Below are 19,522 nucleotides of genomic sequence, written 5' to 3' on the forward strand. Positions count from 1 at the left end.
TAACCATGGCAGAAGGAGTGATAAAACTAAGACCACCTAAAGCCAAGTTGTAGTGTGTCTTTTTCTTCTAAGATATTCATATTTGATTTAGTCATTTTAATCAAGTGAGACATACACAACAAAGTACTGTTACTTCTCCAAATTTTCACCATAAAAATTTTCATCATTTGTTTAAACAATTCCTACCATAAAAAAAAATCCTGCCATGTTATAGAACATAAAACTCACCTATAATTAAATTTACAAAGTGAAAGCTACACTTCAAGTAGTGTTCCCGATAATTGCTAATCTAAAAAAGTTAGCTTTAAATGAGAAGAGGGAGGGAGCTAATAACAATTTCCCCACCAACACTGGATGAAGTGTGTATTCAAGGAATATTACCTGGTAATAATAAAGGATAGACTCAGCAACATAAACTCTCAAAAAACTGAAGTCATACACAAAATGGGACATAACATTGCTTTCATTTTTATGAATTTCTAGGAAAACAACACTTACTAATGAAGACAGATGTCAGACAAGTTATGTGGAGAAAGGAGCATGAGGGTATTTTCTGAAGCAATGGAAATGTTCTGTATCTTTATTGGAGTTGTGTTTATCAAACTTCAAACTATACCAAAAATTCAAACTACATGTTTAAAATCTATGCATTTTACTGAATGTATATTGCAGCCTTAAGAGGAAAAATACTTCATCTAGTGGGGCCTAAAGCTAAGTACATTGTATCACTACAGAAAGCATTTGACTACTCTTAGCACTATTAAAAACCAACACAGGTCATTCAGAAAGCATATATGAAGCTTTAATTCACCGTGGGCGTTTCTCTGACCATTCACTATATACTATAATGAACTTTTCACACAGATTCATCTTTTTATAAGACACAGTTTTCTTCCAAGAACTATACTACTGTTCCATTAAACAGTTAAAGGCATTTTATAAATATCATGATCCACTGATTAAATATAAATACAGAGGCCAATACATATTAGAAAGTTTAAACATTCTTAAAAAGTTTAAGAAAGGCTAAATACCATGAAAGTTTACATGTATTCTTTAATTCTAGATATCACATTACAGTTAACAACCAATCACATACAATAAAATCACAACTGCATTTAAATAATACATTCAAATTTCTAACATCCAATTATCTTTATTTCCACAATGGTCAACTCCACTAGGTTTTCCTTTCTACAGAGAATATATCAGCTTTCAAAATGTGGACCAAATAACAAAGAGTTACTACCTTGCTCATGATTACAGGAAATTATATACTGTACTACACAGATTTTATAAATATAGAATGTTGAACTTTTCAGTGGTAGTGTTCAAGAGAAATTCAAATTGTAGCCTGAAAATGGGTTTTGTTATTGTGGTTGTGTCTGTATATTTCATTTAAAAATGAAGCCTCTGTCAAAACATTTACAAATAAATATATAATTTTTCCCCCTCTAAAATACTGCCTGGAAGAAAGTTTCAAGCTGACTCAAGGAAAAAACTGAAAAAAATAGACCTCAGGAAAAAAATGATGTTCTGAGCTACAATCTTCCTGTGTCTGTTTTCAACTGAAACAGATTTTGCAGACAATTCTACAGGGCTTCTGTGTCCACAGTCTAAGGGAACTCCTTGAATATCTAGTTCATATCCTACAGATATCTGAAAGGATTCCTAAATAATCCTCCATCTAACTACACATAGGAAAGCTGATCATGTTTTGTATTAAAATCTATACAAATAGTCATTCTTTTAAGTGATACTAGAATAAGTGACAAAAAGATATGCACAGCTGAAAGCAGATCACCATTAAATACAGGAAAAATTCCATGTGATGCATATCAAATAAGCTTTCAAAAGCCAATTTGAATATATTTTCATTTATTTTGACACAGCATATAGTTATAGAAACTGCTGAAAACAGGATGCTCTTAAGTGCTCTATTAAGCATTAGGCATGCACCATAGTTACCTTTAATTTTTTCTCATATATATACATATATATATCTTAACATTCATATTTACAAACTACAAGATGTTTAAAGCACTTCATAATTTTTAAAACAAATATTTTAACTGACCTATGTCTAAATGGGGAAAAACAAAAACTTCCTCCCCTGTCTGAACACCCAATGGCACTATTAATAAGCCTTATTTCCCAGTATGAATTTTAAACTTACTTTATGTATAACATCCTTAAATTTTCAGGAGTGATGAAATACTTATCACTACTAAATTACGATTTTCTGGCAGCAGTCACTCACCACACGCTCAGAGCACGCTACCCCTTTGGAGATTACATAAGAGTGATGTGCTGGTGGCTACAGATAGCAATAAGTGAACATCAGTCTTTTCTTTTTATTCTGGTATTTATTTCAAACTAAATAAAACCTTTTATTAATAAAAGCCAAACAATTATCTTCCCCTTTATTTAGTATCAATACAAGAGTAAACTAAAAACCTTTATTGTATTCAAGTGTGAGGCAAAATAGGAACTGTTTCAATTATACTAGGTAGTCAGGAGGGAGGATGGGAACAGAGTTTGTTTTTCTACTTAACAACCATTCCAGTCAAATAAGCACAAATACAAATTCAATTGCTTGGGTCTCGGTCATTTATGGCTTAAAGTCTAGGATTTGAAAACCACTTCAGGTTAAAATAATTTTATATGAATGCATAGATTGTATATGTAGGAAATCATGCAATAAAGGTCCTCATGTGCACTGGAATCTTGGTGAGGAAAGGGCATGAACAGTAATATTTCTTCCCTTTTATTGAAAGAATATGCCCAGCAAGATCCTTGCTTTGGGCTTATTCAAGATCCTGTTTGCCAGGTCACCCTGCTTTACTCAAAGTGATAATACAAGTCAGTGTCACAAGACATCAGCAATAAGGAACTTGCCTCAAGTGCAGGTGCTTTGAGGTCCTACTCAGGCAGAATGAGACTTTCAGGATCCTGCCATCCTGCTGCAAAGTCAATCTGAAGTACTTGACTAGCTAGAGTAGCAAATGGGTAAATGCTTAGAATGACCCACTGGCAATGTTTATTATGGTACTATCTTTTAAAAATCAATATGCCCTTTAAGTCTTCTGAGAATTGCTAGGATAAGATCCACATACTATTCCTGGTTTTGATAGGCCCCTACAACATGAGAATTGAACTGAACTACAATGATTGTAATATCATCTCTGTACATCCGAGCAAGTTCTTCAGGAAGACTAAGCATTTTAGAGAGGCGTTCATGATCAACAGCCCCAAACTCATTGTTGCCCACAGCATGGCGAATGAGATGGGTTGCTGCATTCTGATCCTCGAATACTGAGGACATCTTGGCTCTCCTTTCTGTTAAGAGACCATGCATCTGTCCTAGAGTCACCTTGTAACCACCAACAGCTATTGGCTGTTGGTGATGCATGCCAGTTAGGTACTCACCCACAATCCTAACCACATCCTGCCTATGCATTGTCTCCCATAACCCATCAGTAGCCAACACCAGAAACTTATCCTGTGGCCTTAAACGGTGGTAAGTTACTTCTGGCTCAGCAGTGAGATAAGGAGGTGTATAATAATTAGGAGGAATAAACTTGGTGTATTCATTGTCATTTAACTGGTCTGGACCAGATTCTATCACCCTCTTTTGAAGGTCAATGCTCCATTTGAACTTAACATCTCCAAAAGCCCTAAAAGGCATCAGCAAGCCAAGAAGCCGATCCTGCTTCACCACACTTTTGGCCTCATTCTTTGGGTGTTCCAATTTCAGCCGTTCAAGTTCTCTCTCATTCTGAGCATTGTGATCATTAGAGAGAGTAAGTGCTGACCAAGAACCATCCTCTTCCTGTACACCAAGCATGGCTCTGCTATCACCAGTATTGGCTACATGAAGGTCAACACCATCCACATGGGCCACACAAGCAGTGGCTCCAGAAAATGCCACTCGAAGCACCAGATAGTTGAGGAAAGAATTGGGATCACCAACTTGAGCCTCCAAGGAGATATCATTATCGAGCCTCTTGAAAGCGTTAATCAATGCCTCTTTAACATCAATATCAGATGACTCCCCAGTATTGAGGTCTATAAGCTCTTGCCAATAAGTCCTCAAGCTGTTGAAATACAGCTTGGATGCCTCCTTACTGAAGTAATCATTGGGGTGTTTGTGCCATTGGAGAATGGGCAGTAGTGCCCGGCCACTCTCCACAGCATTTTCAATCTCTAGCAAAGTCTCATGGGGTAACAAAGAGACAGCAATATAATAAAAGAGTCTTTCACTGACTGCCTGGGAACAAGCACAGCCTGCATGACCATCAAAAACTCCCAAAAGCATCCCTCTGGTCTGCAAGCAGGTTGCTGCACTTCTCCGGTCCTCAATGGGTGCATTTGCAGGTAGTTGATTGCTGTCAAATCCAAGGACAGAACTGACATTTTTGCCATCAAATTCTGGCACTTTGAAACTGTACTCATTAGCTTTCAGGATGCTGTTGACTTGTGGAGGCGTGAGGTAAAATTTCTGTGGTGTGGAAGCATATCGTCTTCCTTGGGTATATTGCCACCAGTTCTCCTTTGGCCTGCAGAAGGTAGCATATGCCGGATGGGGTGTATACCTCAAGCGACTCTGGGAAATATAAGGGGGTGAGCAGCAGAGATGTTTGTGGTGGCAGTAACACGCAGTGCCATAGATTCTGCTCAGTTCACAGTTACGGATCAGAGGGAAAAACAGTTGAGTTGGTGCTGGCATGGCATCAGAAAACAGCGGCAGGCTGGAACTTCTGACTGGGATTCCTAGACAGCAAATTACATAGATACACACACAATAAGAGTTACATTTCAGATTACTTTATCTATCTTTGCCTTTGTGACAAATATTCAGCAGGTAAATCTACATGCTAAGTAAATTCTGTGCTGTATGTACATATCAGGTACTACTTCCACAGTGCTTAGTCAATTACCAATTATTTACAGAGCCAGAGCTGATCTATAATCTAGATTTACTTTTTTTTCTACACATTTTTCTGTACAGCACAAACTGCAGAATGTACAACAGATTTGGCTAAAGAAAGCTGAGATGAAGATTACATAACATGATGCAGTGGCAGTGTACCTGGCCAATCATTCTCCCCCTCTATCCTTAAAAAGGATACTTCCCCATTTATGAAGATCTTATTTCTAGATCTGTAGTCAATTGTTAGCACTTGATTGTACATATGGATATCACCAAAAAACTGTTATGATACAGCCCTAAAATACGTGCATTAATGAATTACTGGTAAATTACATACATATACTACTGTATTAATGTAATGTTCACTATGACACAGAAAAGTTCTATAACAAAAATAAGAACTCAAATATTCCCTTCCTGCACCCAGTGGGTGGTCTTATAAATAATATTCCTTTAAACACTATGTAAATTTGGTGAGCTTAGCCACCAAATAGGTCTATCTACCACTTTGCCATGTAATCCTGGGAATGTCAGTTTACCTCTTTGGATCTCACTTTCCTAATCTGTAAGTGAACACACTGGAGCAGATGCTATCTAAGTTCTCTCCTAGGCCTTTGTGTTTGTTGAAGTGAGGCTTTGAAATCAAATGGTTTTTATTTATTCATTGTTCAGCTTTATTATACCCTTTCCAATAAAAAAGTAAGTATCTTAATCGCTTTAACTTTATTAGTAGCATAAATGGTTTCAGTTCAGGAACTGAATTTACTTGCTGACATTTTCTCTGCTTATCAGTCATAAGGGACAGCTATAGAAATATTACTTCATGTATTATGAAGGTCACGTAGAATTTACCCCTAAAATATATTTTATTTTAAAAAGTATCTACATGCTCTTAGAAAGCAGTAAAAAACTGCAGTGAAATAATGATCTAGCAGTCCAGGCTTTGGATAAAAATGATACAATATGATGATCATGAATAAAAGTCATTACCACTCACTATGTAACACTGAAAATATTTTGCTGGGCACTTATCTAGAAAATTTAATGAATGTGCATTACTTCCAAGATAATTTATTCAAGAAAAAAAAATTCCTCTTCTTCCTCAGGAAGATTTACTTCCAATGAAGCATCAGGTATTGCCTTAAAGTACTCATATCCTATAAAGAAACAGGATTGAGAAATACTTTAAATAACAAAACAAATGTAGTAAACAAAAAGGAATAAGGAACTAAACCCATGAATCAATATAAGGTACTCCTTCCTGTGGCTGAATCCATTAAGAAAAAAAATTTACATATATTGAATGTTAGCTATATTTTCACATACTCCCTTTTGAAGGGAAATTTGAAAAGTGCTATCGGAATGTGTGGAAAAGACGTAAACTAACACCAAATAATGCTTCTTGTTTGCTTCCGTAATAAGCACTGCGTAAGCCAATTAGACAGAACTCCCTTTTAAGAAGCACCAATATTTCAAACATTATTTAAAAAGAGATTTGATTACAAATTTGAAGACAAGATTAAACAACAGAAGGCAATATTTGAATTTTGGAAATGAGATCAAAAACAGAGTTAGTATAAAACACAATAGTGAAAAACAGAAATTCTAGAATAATAGGAATGTATCAAGACTAGCCACTTAAATAACAGCACTTCAAACTGAATACCTGAAAGTCATCCAAAGGTTAAGTGTACATGACTGAGCCAGGAGATGTGCTCAAATGTTGGGTCACATGATGTTGGCTTCCAGACAAACCATATCTCTAGTTAGTTTTGCATGTAGCAAGAACATTACTCATTTCATGCTTATTAAGATACTAGTAAAAATGTAAACAAATATCAATTTTAATGAAAAGAAATTTTCCCTGTTTTGTACTTACTTCTAAACTTAAGTCTCTTACAGGATGGAACATTGATTAAGTCAAAGAAATTGTGTGTGTGTGCGCGTGTGTGTGTGTTTGAGAGGATGATAGATGCATGTCTGTGTTTGGTTATAAGTCTAACCAAGGAAAAAACAGGTCTAAGAAATATCCACTTTCCTCCCAATCCTTTGACTATCTTACTGTTTTTTCGCTGATTTAAAAACCAATGAAAATGTGTGGCAAAAGAACTAATGGTTCATGCAGCAGACACTTGAAAAACAAATTCAAACAGGAAACACTATTCATAATCTACAGTTTTCTGTCAAAGCAAGTTCTTGAAATTAAAAACAAAAAAGAATGAATTTTGTCAACAGTAACTTTTACTTATTCAGGAGTGTACCCCAATACTACAAATTCCAATATGCCTTCAAAAGACAAATTCTAAGAGAGGTGAAATTTATGAAAATCTGCTCTGTGATTTAGGAGTTCTATCATCACAAACAAGTACGTAATAAATTATGTACATGGGGAAGTCAAAGTACTTTTCAAACACTTGCATTCAAATGTTCTGACTGCTCACCATAAATAAATATTCACAGACTCAAGGATCTTTCTGAATATTCTGATTTGACAATAAAATCCCATGTCATCATAACTTCTGTTAATAAACTTTCTAAATTAATAACAAAAAAAGCTCTTGATTAGACAGTAAAAACAGCAACAAGGTAGTTATTGGAAAACTGGAGTAGTGTCAAATTTTCAAGTTATTTCTGGCCACCATGTCACTGAAAGTTCCTATCCTATGATTCAGACCAATACGTTATATGCAGCATCTTACTCCTAGGCAGATTTGGCCGATTTTGCCAATGACTAATAAGGAAAGATGTCCTGCAACACGAAATAGGAAAGAGACCTATCCATTCTTAGTGATGTGTTTGGCAGAACCTCTGCCAAGAAATGACTCTACTTCATCAATAAAACCATAAATTAGAAAATGCTGTTACTGCACTTAATAACCAGCCCTTCCGATTTGCAATGTTTTGGGTGAAAATGGGGGGGAAATGCTATAGTGGTCATTAAATGTGCAGGAGCCTCAGTTTATGTAATCCGATTGCATTAACCACGCTGCACAAAGACTCTTTCCAATTTTTCTGCATTTTCTGGAAATGCCTAGCCATTTCACAGTCCCTGTTATCTCTAAGTGAATGAAGACACAAAACCCTAAGCCAGCACTTGTTTAGTTTCCTTTGTCTATACCTGAAAATTGCACTCGCTAAGGCATCAAAGCTACCCAGTCCAGGATGCCTTTCTCCCCTTTTCCTATCTACCTCATCTCCTAATTCAACACAGACCCGCTAAAAACCATCCACACACAAAATCAATCACCATCATTCCTGGGTACCAAAATCAGTCACCATCATTCCTGGGTACCCAACGCAGGTAGTTAAGTGAATACCTACCAATTCGTCTGGGCCCGGGACACACACACATTCTCCTGTCATCACAACACGGAGCCGACAACATCCACAACCCGCGCGGACAGCAGCAGCGACAGCAGCACCGGCCCATCGAAAGCAAGGCAGAGATGCTCATTAGAGGAGGCGGAGGCAGGGGAGGCGGGAGCGGAGGAGGGGCGAGGTCTCGCTCCAGCAGGGTGAATGGAGCTGGGAGGAGGGACGAGGACCAGGAGAGAAAGGGGTGGGGAGGAGGAGGAAACCAAACAAACCCACCCCGCCACAGACACAGAGGCAAAGCCACAGTCCGAGAAGGCGGGGACCCAGATGCCAGCAGAGACGCGCCCCGGTGCCGGCCCCAGCATCCAGCCCGGGCACGGAGCCCACAGGCGTGCGGTATCCTCCGCCAGCCGCCACCCCCCGCCCCAGCTCAGCCCCACGCGGCAAGGGCTTCAGTTCAGAAAACCCTGGTGGGCGCGCAGCGGGCTGCCTGTGGGGTGACCCGGACCCAGAGCAGAGGAGGCAGAGGCGGTGACACCACGCCGCACTTCCCCAGTGCTCATCCTCTCGCGGGGTCCTCGCCGCGCCCCGGGTGCTGACAGCCAACGCCGCGGGTCCGCCCCCCAACCCGAACCCGCCGCGGGCCCTCAGCGCCCGTACTCCGGCCCGCAGACCCGACGCCCTCGCGCGCACCTGGCGCTCCCGGGCTTGTCCCTCGCCCAACGCTGGCCCGCCCTCCGCTCGCTAGCGGCCGCCGTTCCCCCACGCGCGCCGGCCCCCTGCCCCCCACAACTTTGGGCGGGTGAAGGAGGATTCCGATGAGGCGGTTAGGAGCCGGGAGAAGGGGATACAAACCGGGCAGGGCAGGGTAGTAGCCGCTTCTTCCCGACGAGGCGGCGGCGGCACCGCCCGGCGCTCCTTCCACGCAGCCCCGCGCAACTCCCCGGAGCGCGGCCCCTAGCTCGGGCCGGCCCACTCGGCTTCCCCGTCCCGCCCGGCCGCCACCCAGCCCCGCCCTCAGATTCGGGGTGGAGAGCTCCGCGTCTCCGGATTGGCTGCGCAAAGGAGAGTGGGCGGGGAGAAAGAAAGCAAGCCTAGGGGGCGGGGGCGGAAGAGCAGCGTGCTCGCCGCCAGTTTTGTGACGTCATAGGGGTCAGACAATCCCTTCCATTCGGTGCGCGTCGCCCATTGGTCTTCTGTCCCACCTCACGTGACCGCACCCCTTTGGCGGGTGGAGGGTGGGGCTCCGCGGCACTAGGCGAGCCGCGGCTGGCGGGATCGGCGAGTTTAGGTTGGGTTGGCGGCAGCCTGGGGCAGCAGGAAGCGCCTGGACCCGCCCCTGCATCGCCACACAGTTGGGCCCTCTGGCAGCAGATGCTACCGGTTGGGTGGGCTTCCGCGAGTGCCTGGCACTTTGGCGGGATGTTGGCCTAGGCGAAGGCCCATCTGTGTGGCGGAACCTCCCTTCCACGCGCTTCTCTGGTGGGCCCAGGCTTCTTTGCGGCTCTGAGCCCAACGGAAAACTAAAATTGCCTATATTTCGCGCCAGCCTGGACTATAAAGCTCAACAAGCCGAGAATGGCTGTGGGCTCATTCATTTGATCCTTTACAAACTTTAGTAAGGTTGACTTGGGTAACTATTTTCTCTTGTTTTCTGGACACCTCTCGGGTCCTAGGTGAGGTTGTGATGAATTGTCCCTGTAGAGCAGTTGTGTGGTCATGTTCTCTGAGGCTTTGAAATGAGTATTGCCTCCTTTGCCCTAAAAGGAAACTTGGAATGGACCTGCATCCTAGTCATATACCCGGGGAAACTGCATTTGTGAGTTGAGGTTAGGGTTGGGGTGGCATTGGCATTTTAGGATTAAACAGGGATTCATCTCTCAGCCTTTCATAGGAACTGAGTCCTTAATGGTGGCTTCTGAAAGCTTCCTAGGACGCAATAGTAGATCATTGCATTTTTCCTACCTGGTGCTAGTGAGTTCACTTTGAGTTGTAGGCATGTCTACAAAGCTTGCAGAGTGCTGAGAGCTGGATATAAAAATACATGTAAACAGTACTGTGGAGTTTAATTTTTATTAATCTTAAATTTTCTGATTTTTCTGTAATAAAGGAAAAACGTTGTAGAATATAAAACAACCCAGAAACTGTGTCTTAATTCCTGGATCTTCATTTTCTCAACAAATTAGAGGGTTTTTTTTATTTTTTAAGTCCAGCTCTAGGCTACCTGTTGTGGCCAACAGCTTCCCATAAATGAGTAAATATGCTCAACTGCCCTTTTTCCTGTTGTGTAATTAGTCTAAGCATCTGGATTTTATATAAGGTGGTATAACAGAATGAAAAAGAGCACAACTTCTGGGGTCTTCCTGGATTCCAACCCAGCTCTGCAGTTCACTGAGTGGTCTTGTTCAACCTCTTGCTCAATTCTTTCATATATAGTAATAACTCAATGTGGTAGTAAGGGAGTTGATACAGATACTGTGCATAGCACAATAAGTACATAACAACTAGTAAGGGCTATATAATAATTACTATCCATAGCCAGTGTTCATTTTTAGACTAAGGACTCCTAGGAAATAGGAGACCCCCAAGTATACTATGTTCAGTACTAGTAAATTATTAATGGGCCAGAGAGTTAAAACCTTAGGATATCAGTTTAAAGTAATTTCATGAGGGATATTATAACAGGGCAGTCCCCAGGAAAAGGGGAGGTTACTACCTCCTAAACCTTACTTCACAGAAATGAAGTTTATGCTAGGCTTGTCTGCAAACTTTTCCCTAATGATTGCGCAAATAGGATAATGTGACTCCAGATTGTATGCATCTTTATGGATGACCTCTTCCAAGTTGTCACGTTGGTGGCATCTCTCCTTACTTCACCCCAGCATCCACTTGAAGTATACTTTTAAAATTACCTTTTTAGGTTGTTTTTGGGTCTGCACAGGAAACTCCAACTTGTTTATCTATAACCAGCACCTTGGTTTCTATGCCAAAATAGTATTGATTCTCCCATCTTATTCTTAGTTTTTAATGACCTGGTTATTTTTCAAAATAATACCCACTCTCAAAACTTATTTGTCATCACTAACTATAGTTAAAAAAAAAAAGAAAAAAAAACTTGTCTGAAATAAAAGGCCATGCCAGGGCATTTCTGGAATTGGTATGAAATCTCCCCAAAGTAATAGTTTTGAAATAAAGTTATTTAGAGGTGTGCATTTTGTTTTTAGCTGCAAAGTTGTATGTTTCAGTGACATATTTGTATGAAGTCATAGTTCTTCTGAAAAGGAACCAACTGCTTGTACCTGCAGGGAAATTCTTTAGTTTAATCTCAATCTTGACTCCCCTCTGGCCTGGTTCTTCCTGTCTTTAGATGAGACTCCATTTGGTCAATCAAAACACTTGTTTCAGATGTCCTATTTGTTATCACCTAGCTCTCTGGCCAGGCAGGTTGCTCTGACCCTACAGACTGTTTTGGACACCAGAACACCTGTTGATACTTTGACATTAGAAGATGTAGAAACACAGCCCTGGAACAACAGGATTATTGCAGAGAATGGTAGCAAAGAAGAGAAGAAGGGACTTCAAGAATAGTAAGACACAAAAAATTCTGTGCAAAAATACCTATTTTGTCTAACACCTGATATCTGTGATCAAACTGCAAAGGCAATTCGTTCCTGCATGAGACCCTTAACTCTTAGTTGATTCCTTGCCCTAGAATAAAGTGGGAAAGGAGCAAGTGCTTAGCCAGATTAGCCTATGTTCTTGTGGGCGGATGATAAACCCTGAGGGTATTGGAGGTTAGCTGTGACAACAGAGTCCAGCTCTCAGTGGTGCAAGCCAGGAAGCTTAAAATAGACCTGGATGTGGGACTGGATGCTGTGGGTCTGATGGTTACTGACTTACCAAACTCTTTGCCAAAATCAGCAATCAGCCATAACAGAGGCTGGCTCACACTCCTTTTTAGCTCCTACCTCCCCACGACTAGGAAATCAAGTAATTACAAAGTTCCTAAGCAATAGGTACAGGTTTTTATACCTAATATTGAGTGAGATTGCTTCTTTGAAATTAATTTACTTGGAATTATGTAGTAGGACCAATAAATTATAAGGAAGAAACAGAACTGAGGGTCAGAGGCTATGAAAGTTGCTTTCACACTTGTCTCAATTCTTTTTTCCCATTAGAATTCATGAGAATAGATTGTCCAGGGATAAAGAAAACAAAATTTCATTCTTTTGCAAAATTATGTATAAGAGTTTTCAGGTAGTAGGTAACTAGTTTCTGTGCACTGAATTAACATGAAATTGTGCTTTTTGGAACAATATGGATGAACCTTGAGGTTACTGTATTAAGTGAAATAAGTCAGCAAGTGAAAGAAAATTATTGGCTGGTTTAACTATTGAGGAATATAAACTGGCAAAATATTACAAAATAACTCATAGACTGAAAAATACTGTGATTAGAGGAGAGGAAGGAGGAGGAGAAAGGATAGCGGTGCTGTTTTCTAAGTCTACTGGCACTAAAGCCTTCCCTGGAGGCCCAGGGAAACATGCATCCACACTGAGGTATGAAACTGTGCTCCTGAAATTCTATGGTTATAGACAAAAGACAAATCAATAAAACTGGATGGAAAAAATACATATCAAAGAATACAAAAAGGAGATACACGAGGTTGCTTAGCTAGATGTTTAGGACTTTTAGAAAGAGAACTGCAGGTCTGTGGACCTGTGCATGGCACATTTTTTTAATATTCCCTATTAATGGGGGTAACTACAAGATGTGCGTTGCATGGGGGGGCCCAGTTATAGTCTAGCCATCGGAAAATCTGGCAAAATTATTTTTTTTCAGTCCAATTCTATGGAATAGATTCCTTAGAATGCAGAAGGCAAAAGGTAAAAGAACTGAGGACTTTGAGGTGCATTTAGAGCACTTTATAAACGGTGTCAGGTTAGAGTGCCTCTGAAGCAGGTCCTGCCAATTTGCAGACCATCGGGAGCTCCCCCATGATGAAATAAAAAATAGAAACTGCTGATTTGCACACTTCTTAAAAGCTACACTTCCCAACTGCTAGAGTGAAGTCTTCTAAAGCGAAGGGACCATGTTTCTTCCATGTACTGATATAAACCCATTGCCTGGCATAGTGGAACCTAACAGGAAGTGAGTGCTACCTTTATACCTCCCCTTGTGCAAGGTACACTGTCTTATTAGATCCCCATTGCATTCATGAAGCAGGTATTATCATTATATTCATTTCAAAGGAGAGGAAACACTCTCAAGGAAGGTAACTGACCTCTGGCTCAGAAGCTCAAGCGCTCAGGTAGTATGTCCCATGACCGTTCTGCACGGTAGGTGCTCAGTAAAATGAGCCAGTGAACTCATTGCAGATGATCAAATTGTTGCATGTTGCAACAGATGCTCAACTGTTTGGTGACCATTAAATAACTGAAGAGACTTGCACATTTTATGGTCTTTAGGACAAACTATATCCTTGTAATTGCAGAATTTCTACCCACACTTACTGTGTCTGTAACCAGCAATACATTTTGTGGTTAAGTGTATCATATTTATCAGAACTGTGTATGGTTTGGTTATTGTATTTCAGAAAAACCAACTGTGGTTGTAAAAGCAAATTTTCCTCAGACACCACAAAAGTATTTTTAGATGAATACATATCTTCAACTCATGGCCTAGTAATAAACTATAGTTTATTTCATGACATGACTAATCTATGGAAAGCTCTAAATTATGTTTACTTTAAAATCTTAAGTGGTATCAGATGCAGAGAGAAACAGTCAGCAGATAAAGAGAAGAATTAACGCTAATACCAGTTGTATTGAATTTTGAATCTAGTTTCTTCTAGGAAGAGTGGGCTCTGAACTGTAAACAGAAAATTTAGAATATTTAGAATTATTTGGATATAGGTAGTCTCTGGGTGGTGACTTTACTCTTTCTTAAATCATCATGGTTTTGTGAAACAAGTGTAAGTTGGAGTTAGACCTGAATTCAAATCTTAGTGCTGCTGCCTACTAGCTGGGTAATCTTTCCAAATTTACCCTATATTTTCAACTCTTTAAAATCTAAGCTGTGTTGTAAGTATTAATGGTCATGCAAATGAAAATGTGACATAATGACTGGTAAATAACTATAAAATCTTCACACATTTAATGACTTAAAACAGCACATATAACTTACAGTTCTGGAGGTCTCAAGTCTGAATGGATCTCAGTGGACCAAAAGGAAGATGTCAGCAGAGCTGTCTTCCTTTTTGGAGATTCTGGGAGGAGTCTGTCTTCTGGCTTTGGTCCATCTTGACATGCTCATGGCTCCTATCTCATTTATTTATTTTAATATTTATGTATTTTTTATGCATACAGAATTGGGGTACAGGGGTAGTGAGAGGATTCACCAGAGACAATGGGGAGTAGAAAGGTAGATTGGTGTACACTGCTGAAGGGAGCAGTGGGTGAGACAGAAGAGGTCTCAGCTCTCTGGCTGGGGATCACACTGATGCTGAAGTGGCTGCCATACTTTCATGGTGCTGCGCTTTAACCCAGCTTTAACCCATCGCACCACCAGGGAGGGCCCTCCTCTCTCCTTTAAAGCTGGCAGTGTAATATCTTCAGATCTCTGACTGATCTCTTCTACCTGCCCTTTGAAAGGAGCCTTATGATGGCATTGGACACCTTGAGATAATCCTGGATGATCTCTTTTTATAAATTCAGATTATCAGCAACCTAATTCCACCTGCACACTTAATTCCCCCCTGCCAGGTAACAAGGCATATTCACAGGGGTTTGTGATGGAGACATTTTTTCAGGAGGGGCGCTACATAACAGCACTTTCCCCCTTAACACTTGTTCACATACTTATGAAAGGAAAGTATGAATAATAAAAGTATATTTATGTCCAGGAAACCTTTTTTATTTTCATGTAGAGAGCTTAGATAAGAATTAACTGATAACATAAAATGATTCAATAAACACTGACAGGAGCCATTTAAGTTGTGTTACATGCTCTTAGAGGAAGGATTACTTAGGTGTATGAGAAAGAAAAAAAGAATTGTTGAAAATTTTAATGAGTGTTCCCTTTACACCCCCAAACTAAATATGATCTTATGTTGTGTTAAGACAAAAACAAAGAGGGTGATAGCCTCCCTTCGGAATCCTCACCAAACTTTGAAAGTATAAAAAGTCTTCAGTGAAGTTCAGAGCAGGGGCCCAGTTTTCTTTCTTATTGAGATGGGAGAAACATGAGAAAATATTCTGAATATTTAAGTTTTCCAAAACTGTTTCTGTTATGCTCCTAGCTAATTGGGATATTTAGGACGGAAAGTCAAGAGTACTCATCTGTCAAGGGCAACTTTTGTTTAGAGGTGAGCTGTAGTAGTGGTAAGACAGTACCCTAGGAGGCAGCTGTAAGAGCAGGCTCTGTTGGATAATAAGTCACTATATGCATAATATGAGCTCTGAGGTGCATCACCCCATTTCATTCAATTACCCCTGAACGTGAAGGTCTCAGGCACACTCCACACAGGCCTGTTTTAGGGCAACACCCAAGAAAATTCTCACCCATGATAATGCTAAGGATAATGATGTATTTAGTAAGTAACTGGATTCTCTTTTAAAATTTTAGAACCTGAGATGCATGAACACCTGACATGTCTCCAAGTGTGGGTGGAACAGGAGAGGAGGCTGGAGAAGTCAAGCCAAGTGTTGGCCAGAATTTTGGCTCAATTATAGACTGTGTGTAATAAATTATTTTTTAAGTCTCTTTCCTGTTTCTTTTTTCACAGCCTCCCTCTGCTTTTAATTTATGCTGTTTTGTACATTTTAACCCTGAAAGTATTCCTAAATTCATTCTGGAACAAAGATGAGTTCTATTTATATGAGTTTCCATTTTATAGATGAAGCAGAATTTTCACTTTATAGATGAAGCAAAGGTTCAAGTAATGTCTCTGACTTAATCAAAATCTCAGTGGGTATATTAGTTATCATTGGTTGGGTAGCAAGTCATCCAAAAATTAACAGTGTGATACGACAAACATCTTTGGAGGGTCAGGAATCTGGGATTGACTGGGTGGTTCCAGCTCAGTGTTCAGAGGAGGTTGAGTTAAATTGTCCCTGGGCTCACAGTCACCTGGAGAATTGGCTCCCAAATGCACACAAGCTGCTGGGGGAACTTTTCAGTACGCTGCACCCTGGACCTCTCTACAGAGGTGCTTTCTGCAAAGTGGTGGATCTGAAAAACCAAGAGAGACATCAAGACAGAAGCTACAGTGTCTTCTGGAATTTAATCTCAGAGGTGACTTATAACTACATTTGTATACTCTATTGTTTATATATCCCATCCTGGTAAATTTTGGATGGGAACTCCCTGAGGGTATGAATTCCAGGCCATCATGGAGGCTGCCAGCCACAGTTAGTAAATAATGAGGCAGAGCCCACGTGCTGCTGCTTTGGGAAGTGCACTGGATGCATACGATGTCATTTTTTTGGAGTTGTATGGGGGGGGGGGTGTCCTTGGGTTGACTCTGGGAAAGTTTTCACCAGAGCTCCCCTTTCAGCGGCCAGCATGCAGCCAGTTCCCAGGCGAGTTTCTCCACAAGACATAGACTCAGTTATATTTAAAGAACAGGTTTATTAGGGAAAAGGATAGGAGTATTAGACACTTGCATAGACACACACGGGCAGGGAGAGATGCCCTGGAAGGGTCAGTTTGCAGAGTGGCCTGCATGGTTGTAGGCAGGCCGCTTTAGGAGATTGGCCTCCGCTGAGGGAAGTCAGGGCAGAGAGGTCCTGGCCTGGTACAGGTCATGGGCAGGCAGGAGACTGCTGCCCCCAGAGGGAGAGTGGATGGAAAGGAGCACCTGCAGAGGACTGCTGCCCCTTGCTGCTGCAGAAACTGCACTTCCTTTATAGATAACTCTTTGGGAGTCTAGGGCTGTTGACTTTGAATAGCATCTGAAAGGATCAGGAGATCCCACAAAGGGGCTCAATCTCCCTATCTTTATCTTTCTCCTTTTGAGTCTGCCCTCTAGACACCGCCCTCAGCAGTCTGCTCCCTGCTTGGATTTTCTGCTCTGTAATCCAGGCATTGGCTCCTGAGGATCTTGATTTCTATGTCTGTGTCAATGGCTATGCTAATCCCTTCTACCTAGCTCCCAGTTTGAATCTATCTTGTGAAGCCTCCTTTCTGTTCTTTCTCCTCCATTACAAACATCCTCAGATTTGGCTCTAGAGCTGTTTCCATGTCTTTCATTTTGGGATTAGGTGATTGAGGACCTGAGCAGTGATAATCTGATTCCAGTTTTCTTCTCCTCCTGTTTACAACTATTACTGCTACTGTAACAGTTGGTCCCCAGGAAAAGGGGAGGTCCCAGGTTCCCTGCCCTATCCAAAGGAAAGTGGAGCTGACCAGGGAGGAGACTAAGGAGGAGGGAAGCAGGATTGTTGGAGACCAGCTCCAACTATTGAGGTATCTGGAGGCAAGACAGGCAGGACCCTAAGGTGGGAAGGCGTGGGCGAGCGGAGATTCCTAAAAAGGGGGAAAGGGAGAAAAAAGGGGAAAGGGAGGCGAGGAAGACATGGGAGTCGGAGTTGGGTGCAAGTCTTCCTGCTCTGCCTTCAGCAGAGGTTTATTTTATACATTAGGAGCAAGCAGTAGGATGACATCAGCACAGGAACTGGGCTGAGAGATTACAATCATTGTTTTCTAAGAACAGTTTAGGGTCGTTGCCCTTTAGCTGAGATATAACATTCTAAAATCAATTAAGGTTAAAAACAGGTACACAAGTGCACAAAGTTTATGACTAATATTACTATAGTGGAGATCAACTAAGATAGAAGTCCCTTAAACCTTATCTACTTCTTAATGGGTTTTTGTTTTTCTGCCTGAATCATCCTGAGAGACAAAAGAGGAAATTCCTTGCTAATCAAAACTCTGAATAGGAGACATAGGTGAATTTCCTTATCTAAAGACTACATAGTAGAATCCTGAAAAACTAGCAAGAAGACTTTTGTGGATTCCTTTAAGGTGTAGCAAGTGGAAAACCTGACTAGTTCCAAAACAGGTAACCTGGATGAATTTGCACATCTAAAGGCCAGACAATAGGAAGTTTGAGTAATTCTTTAGATGCTGAATAGAAGGCTAGGTGAGATAATAGAATGATAAGATTTGGGTTTTCCTCCATCCAGCAGTGAGAGAGACTTTGCAAAAACAGCCCTTTTGCTTTTATTTATCAATCAGTAGTCAAGTCACTTGACTTCAGGGGAATTTTTCACCCTGGTGCACGGGTGATTTGGTGTTGGGACCCACCGGGATTACAGCTGAGATGGAAAAATGCACAAAATGATGTAAAAATAAACTATAAAAACAACAACAACAAAATAGATGTGGGTGAGAGACCCTCAGGGAGGTTAACTATGGCAGCGTTTATCTTGACTACTAAGATTTCACACAGGAAGCTTGTGTGGCTTCCTAACTGTACTTAATCACAGCTAAAATCAGCCCCCTCAAGACACCATTAAATGGTTAAATTTTTGGATGCCACCAAGGTTAAAATTACAACTAACATATGCTACAGGTGTTACATAAAATTACACTACATACGCTTACTCTCAGACTTTGGAATTCAATAGTGCAAGAAATGGTTATAGCTTTAATTTCTCTCATTTTTTATGTTATTTGATGGAAGATGTACATGTATAAAGGATAAAATTTTTGGTGATTCCACCTCTCATAAAGCAATGCCACCCCTCATTTGTCAATGTAATGAGAAAATCCATAAAGATATTTTTATGTAATATATTTTTACTGTATTGCTGAACTGTAGCCAAATTTTGTCAGGGAAATAAATTAGGACGTGTTGTTTTCCTGGGTTCAGGGAACTGCTGGTTCAGTGTTCAGTATTAAGACCACAGATCTATGATGGGGCAACAAAATCCCTAGATAAATGAACATAGAAGATTTCATTTGTTGCTAGTTTGTTGCACATGCTACCCTGTGGTGATTTTTACTCTATTCTGCATCTGAGATCCCATTTTCTTTTTAAGTGTCCATAAATATCAGGTACTCACGATGTTCAGACACAGCCCCAAGCAAATTTCTTATCCTCAATTGTATTTCAGAACAATGGGGTTAACTAATTATTTGAATGTGAATTTAAATTTGTAAGTCATTCATTGCGCAGCATGCCAGTGGCTTTTGAGGTTCTTTACTTCTCCTGACTGGTCTTCAGGGTCTTCTGTGGAATGCCAGCTGCAGATAAGATGATCAGTTTTG

The 19,522-nt window shown here is 40.6% G+C and overlaps 1 protein-coding gene across 3 annotated transcripts; it reads right to left on the reverse strand.

Moving 5' to 3' along the window:
• Window positions 1-1,038: 1,038 nt before the first annotated feature.
• Window positions 1,039-9,228, reverse strand: PDP1 (pyruvate dehyrogenase phosphatase catalytic subunit 1). 3 transcript variants are annotated; one of them, XM_004679731.2, is made up of 3 exons: window positions 9,104-9,213; window positions 8,255-8,289; window positions 1,039-4,773 (listed from the first exon to the last, which is right to left on the reverse strand). In XM_004679731.2, exons 2-3 carry the CDS (start codon window positions 8,283-8,285, stop codon window positions 3,116-3,118), a joined length of 1,689 nt encoding a protein of 562 aa, XP_004679788.1. In that variant the 5' UTR covers window positions 8,286-8,289; window positions 9,104-9,213; the 3' UTR covers window positions 1,039-3,115. The 3 variants fall into 3 exon arrangements, with proteins under 3 accessions (XP_004679788.1, XP_004679789.1, XP_004679787.2); XM_004679732.2 differs by lacking the exon at window positions 8,255-8,289 and having other exon boundaries at window positions 9,104-9,228; XM_004679730.2 differs by lacking the exon at window positions 9,104-9,213 and having other exon boundaries at window positions 8,255-8,410.
• Between the last annotated feature and the right edge of the window lie 10,294 nt (window positions 9,229-19,522).

Source organism: Condylura cristata, unplaced genomic scaffold, assembly GCF_000260355.1.
Source record: "Condylura cristata isolate star-nosed mole 26May11 unplaced genomic scaffold, ConCri1.0 scaffold00009, whole genome shotgun sequence".
Classification (NCBI taxonomy): Eukaryota; Metazoa; Chordata; class Mammalia; order Eulipotyphla; family Talpidae; genus Condylura; species Condylura cristata.

Bases quoted from the DNA above. Each gene is read 5' to 3' on its own strand.
- PDP1 (XM_004679730.2), bottom strand. From the start codon at position 8,387: ATGAGCATCTCTGCCTTGCTTTCGATGGGCCGGTGCTGCTGTCGCTGC. The intron at 4,774-8,254 runs GTAGGTATTCAC...TTTGCTGTCTAG, and splicing joins TCCCGGGCCCAGACGAATTG to GAATCCCAGTCAGAAGTTCC.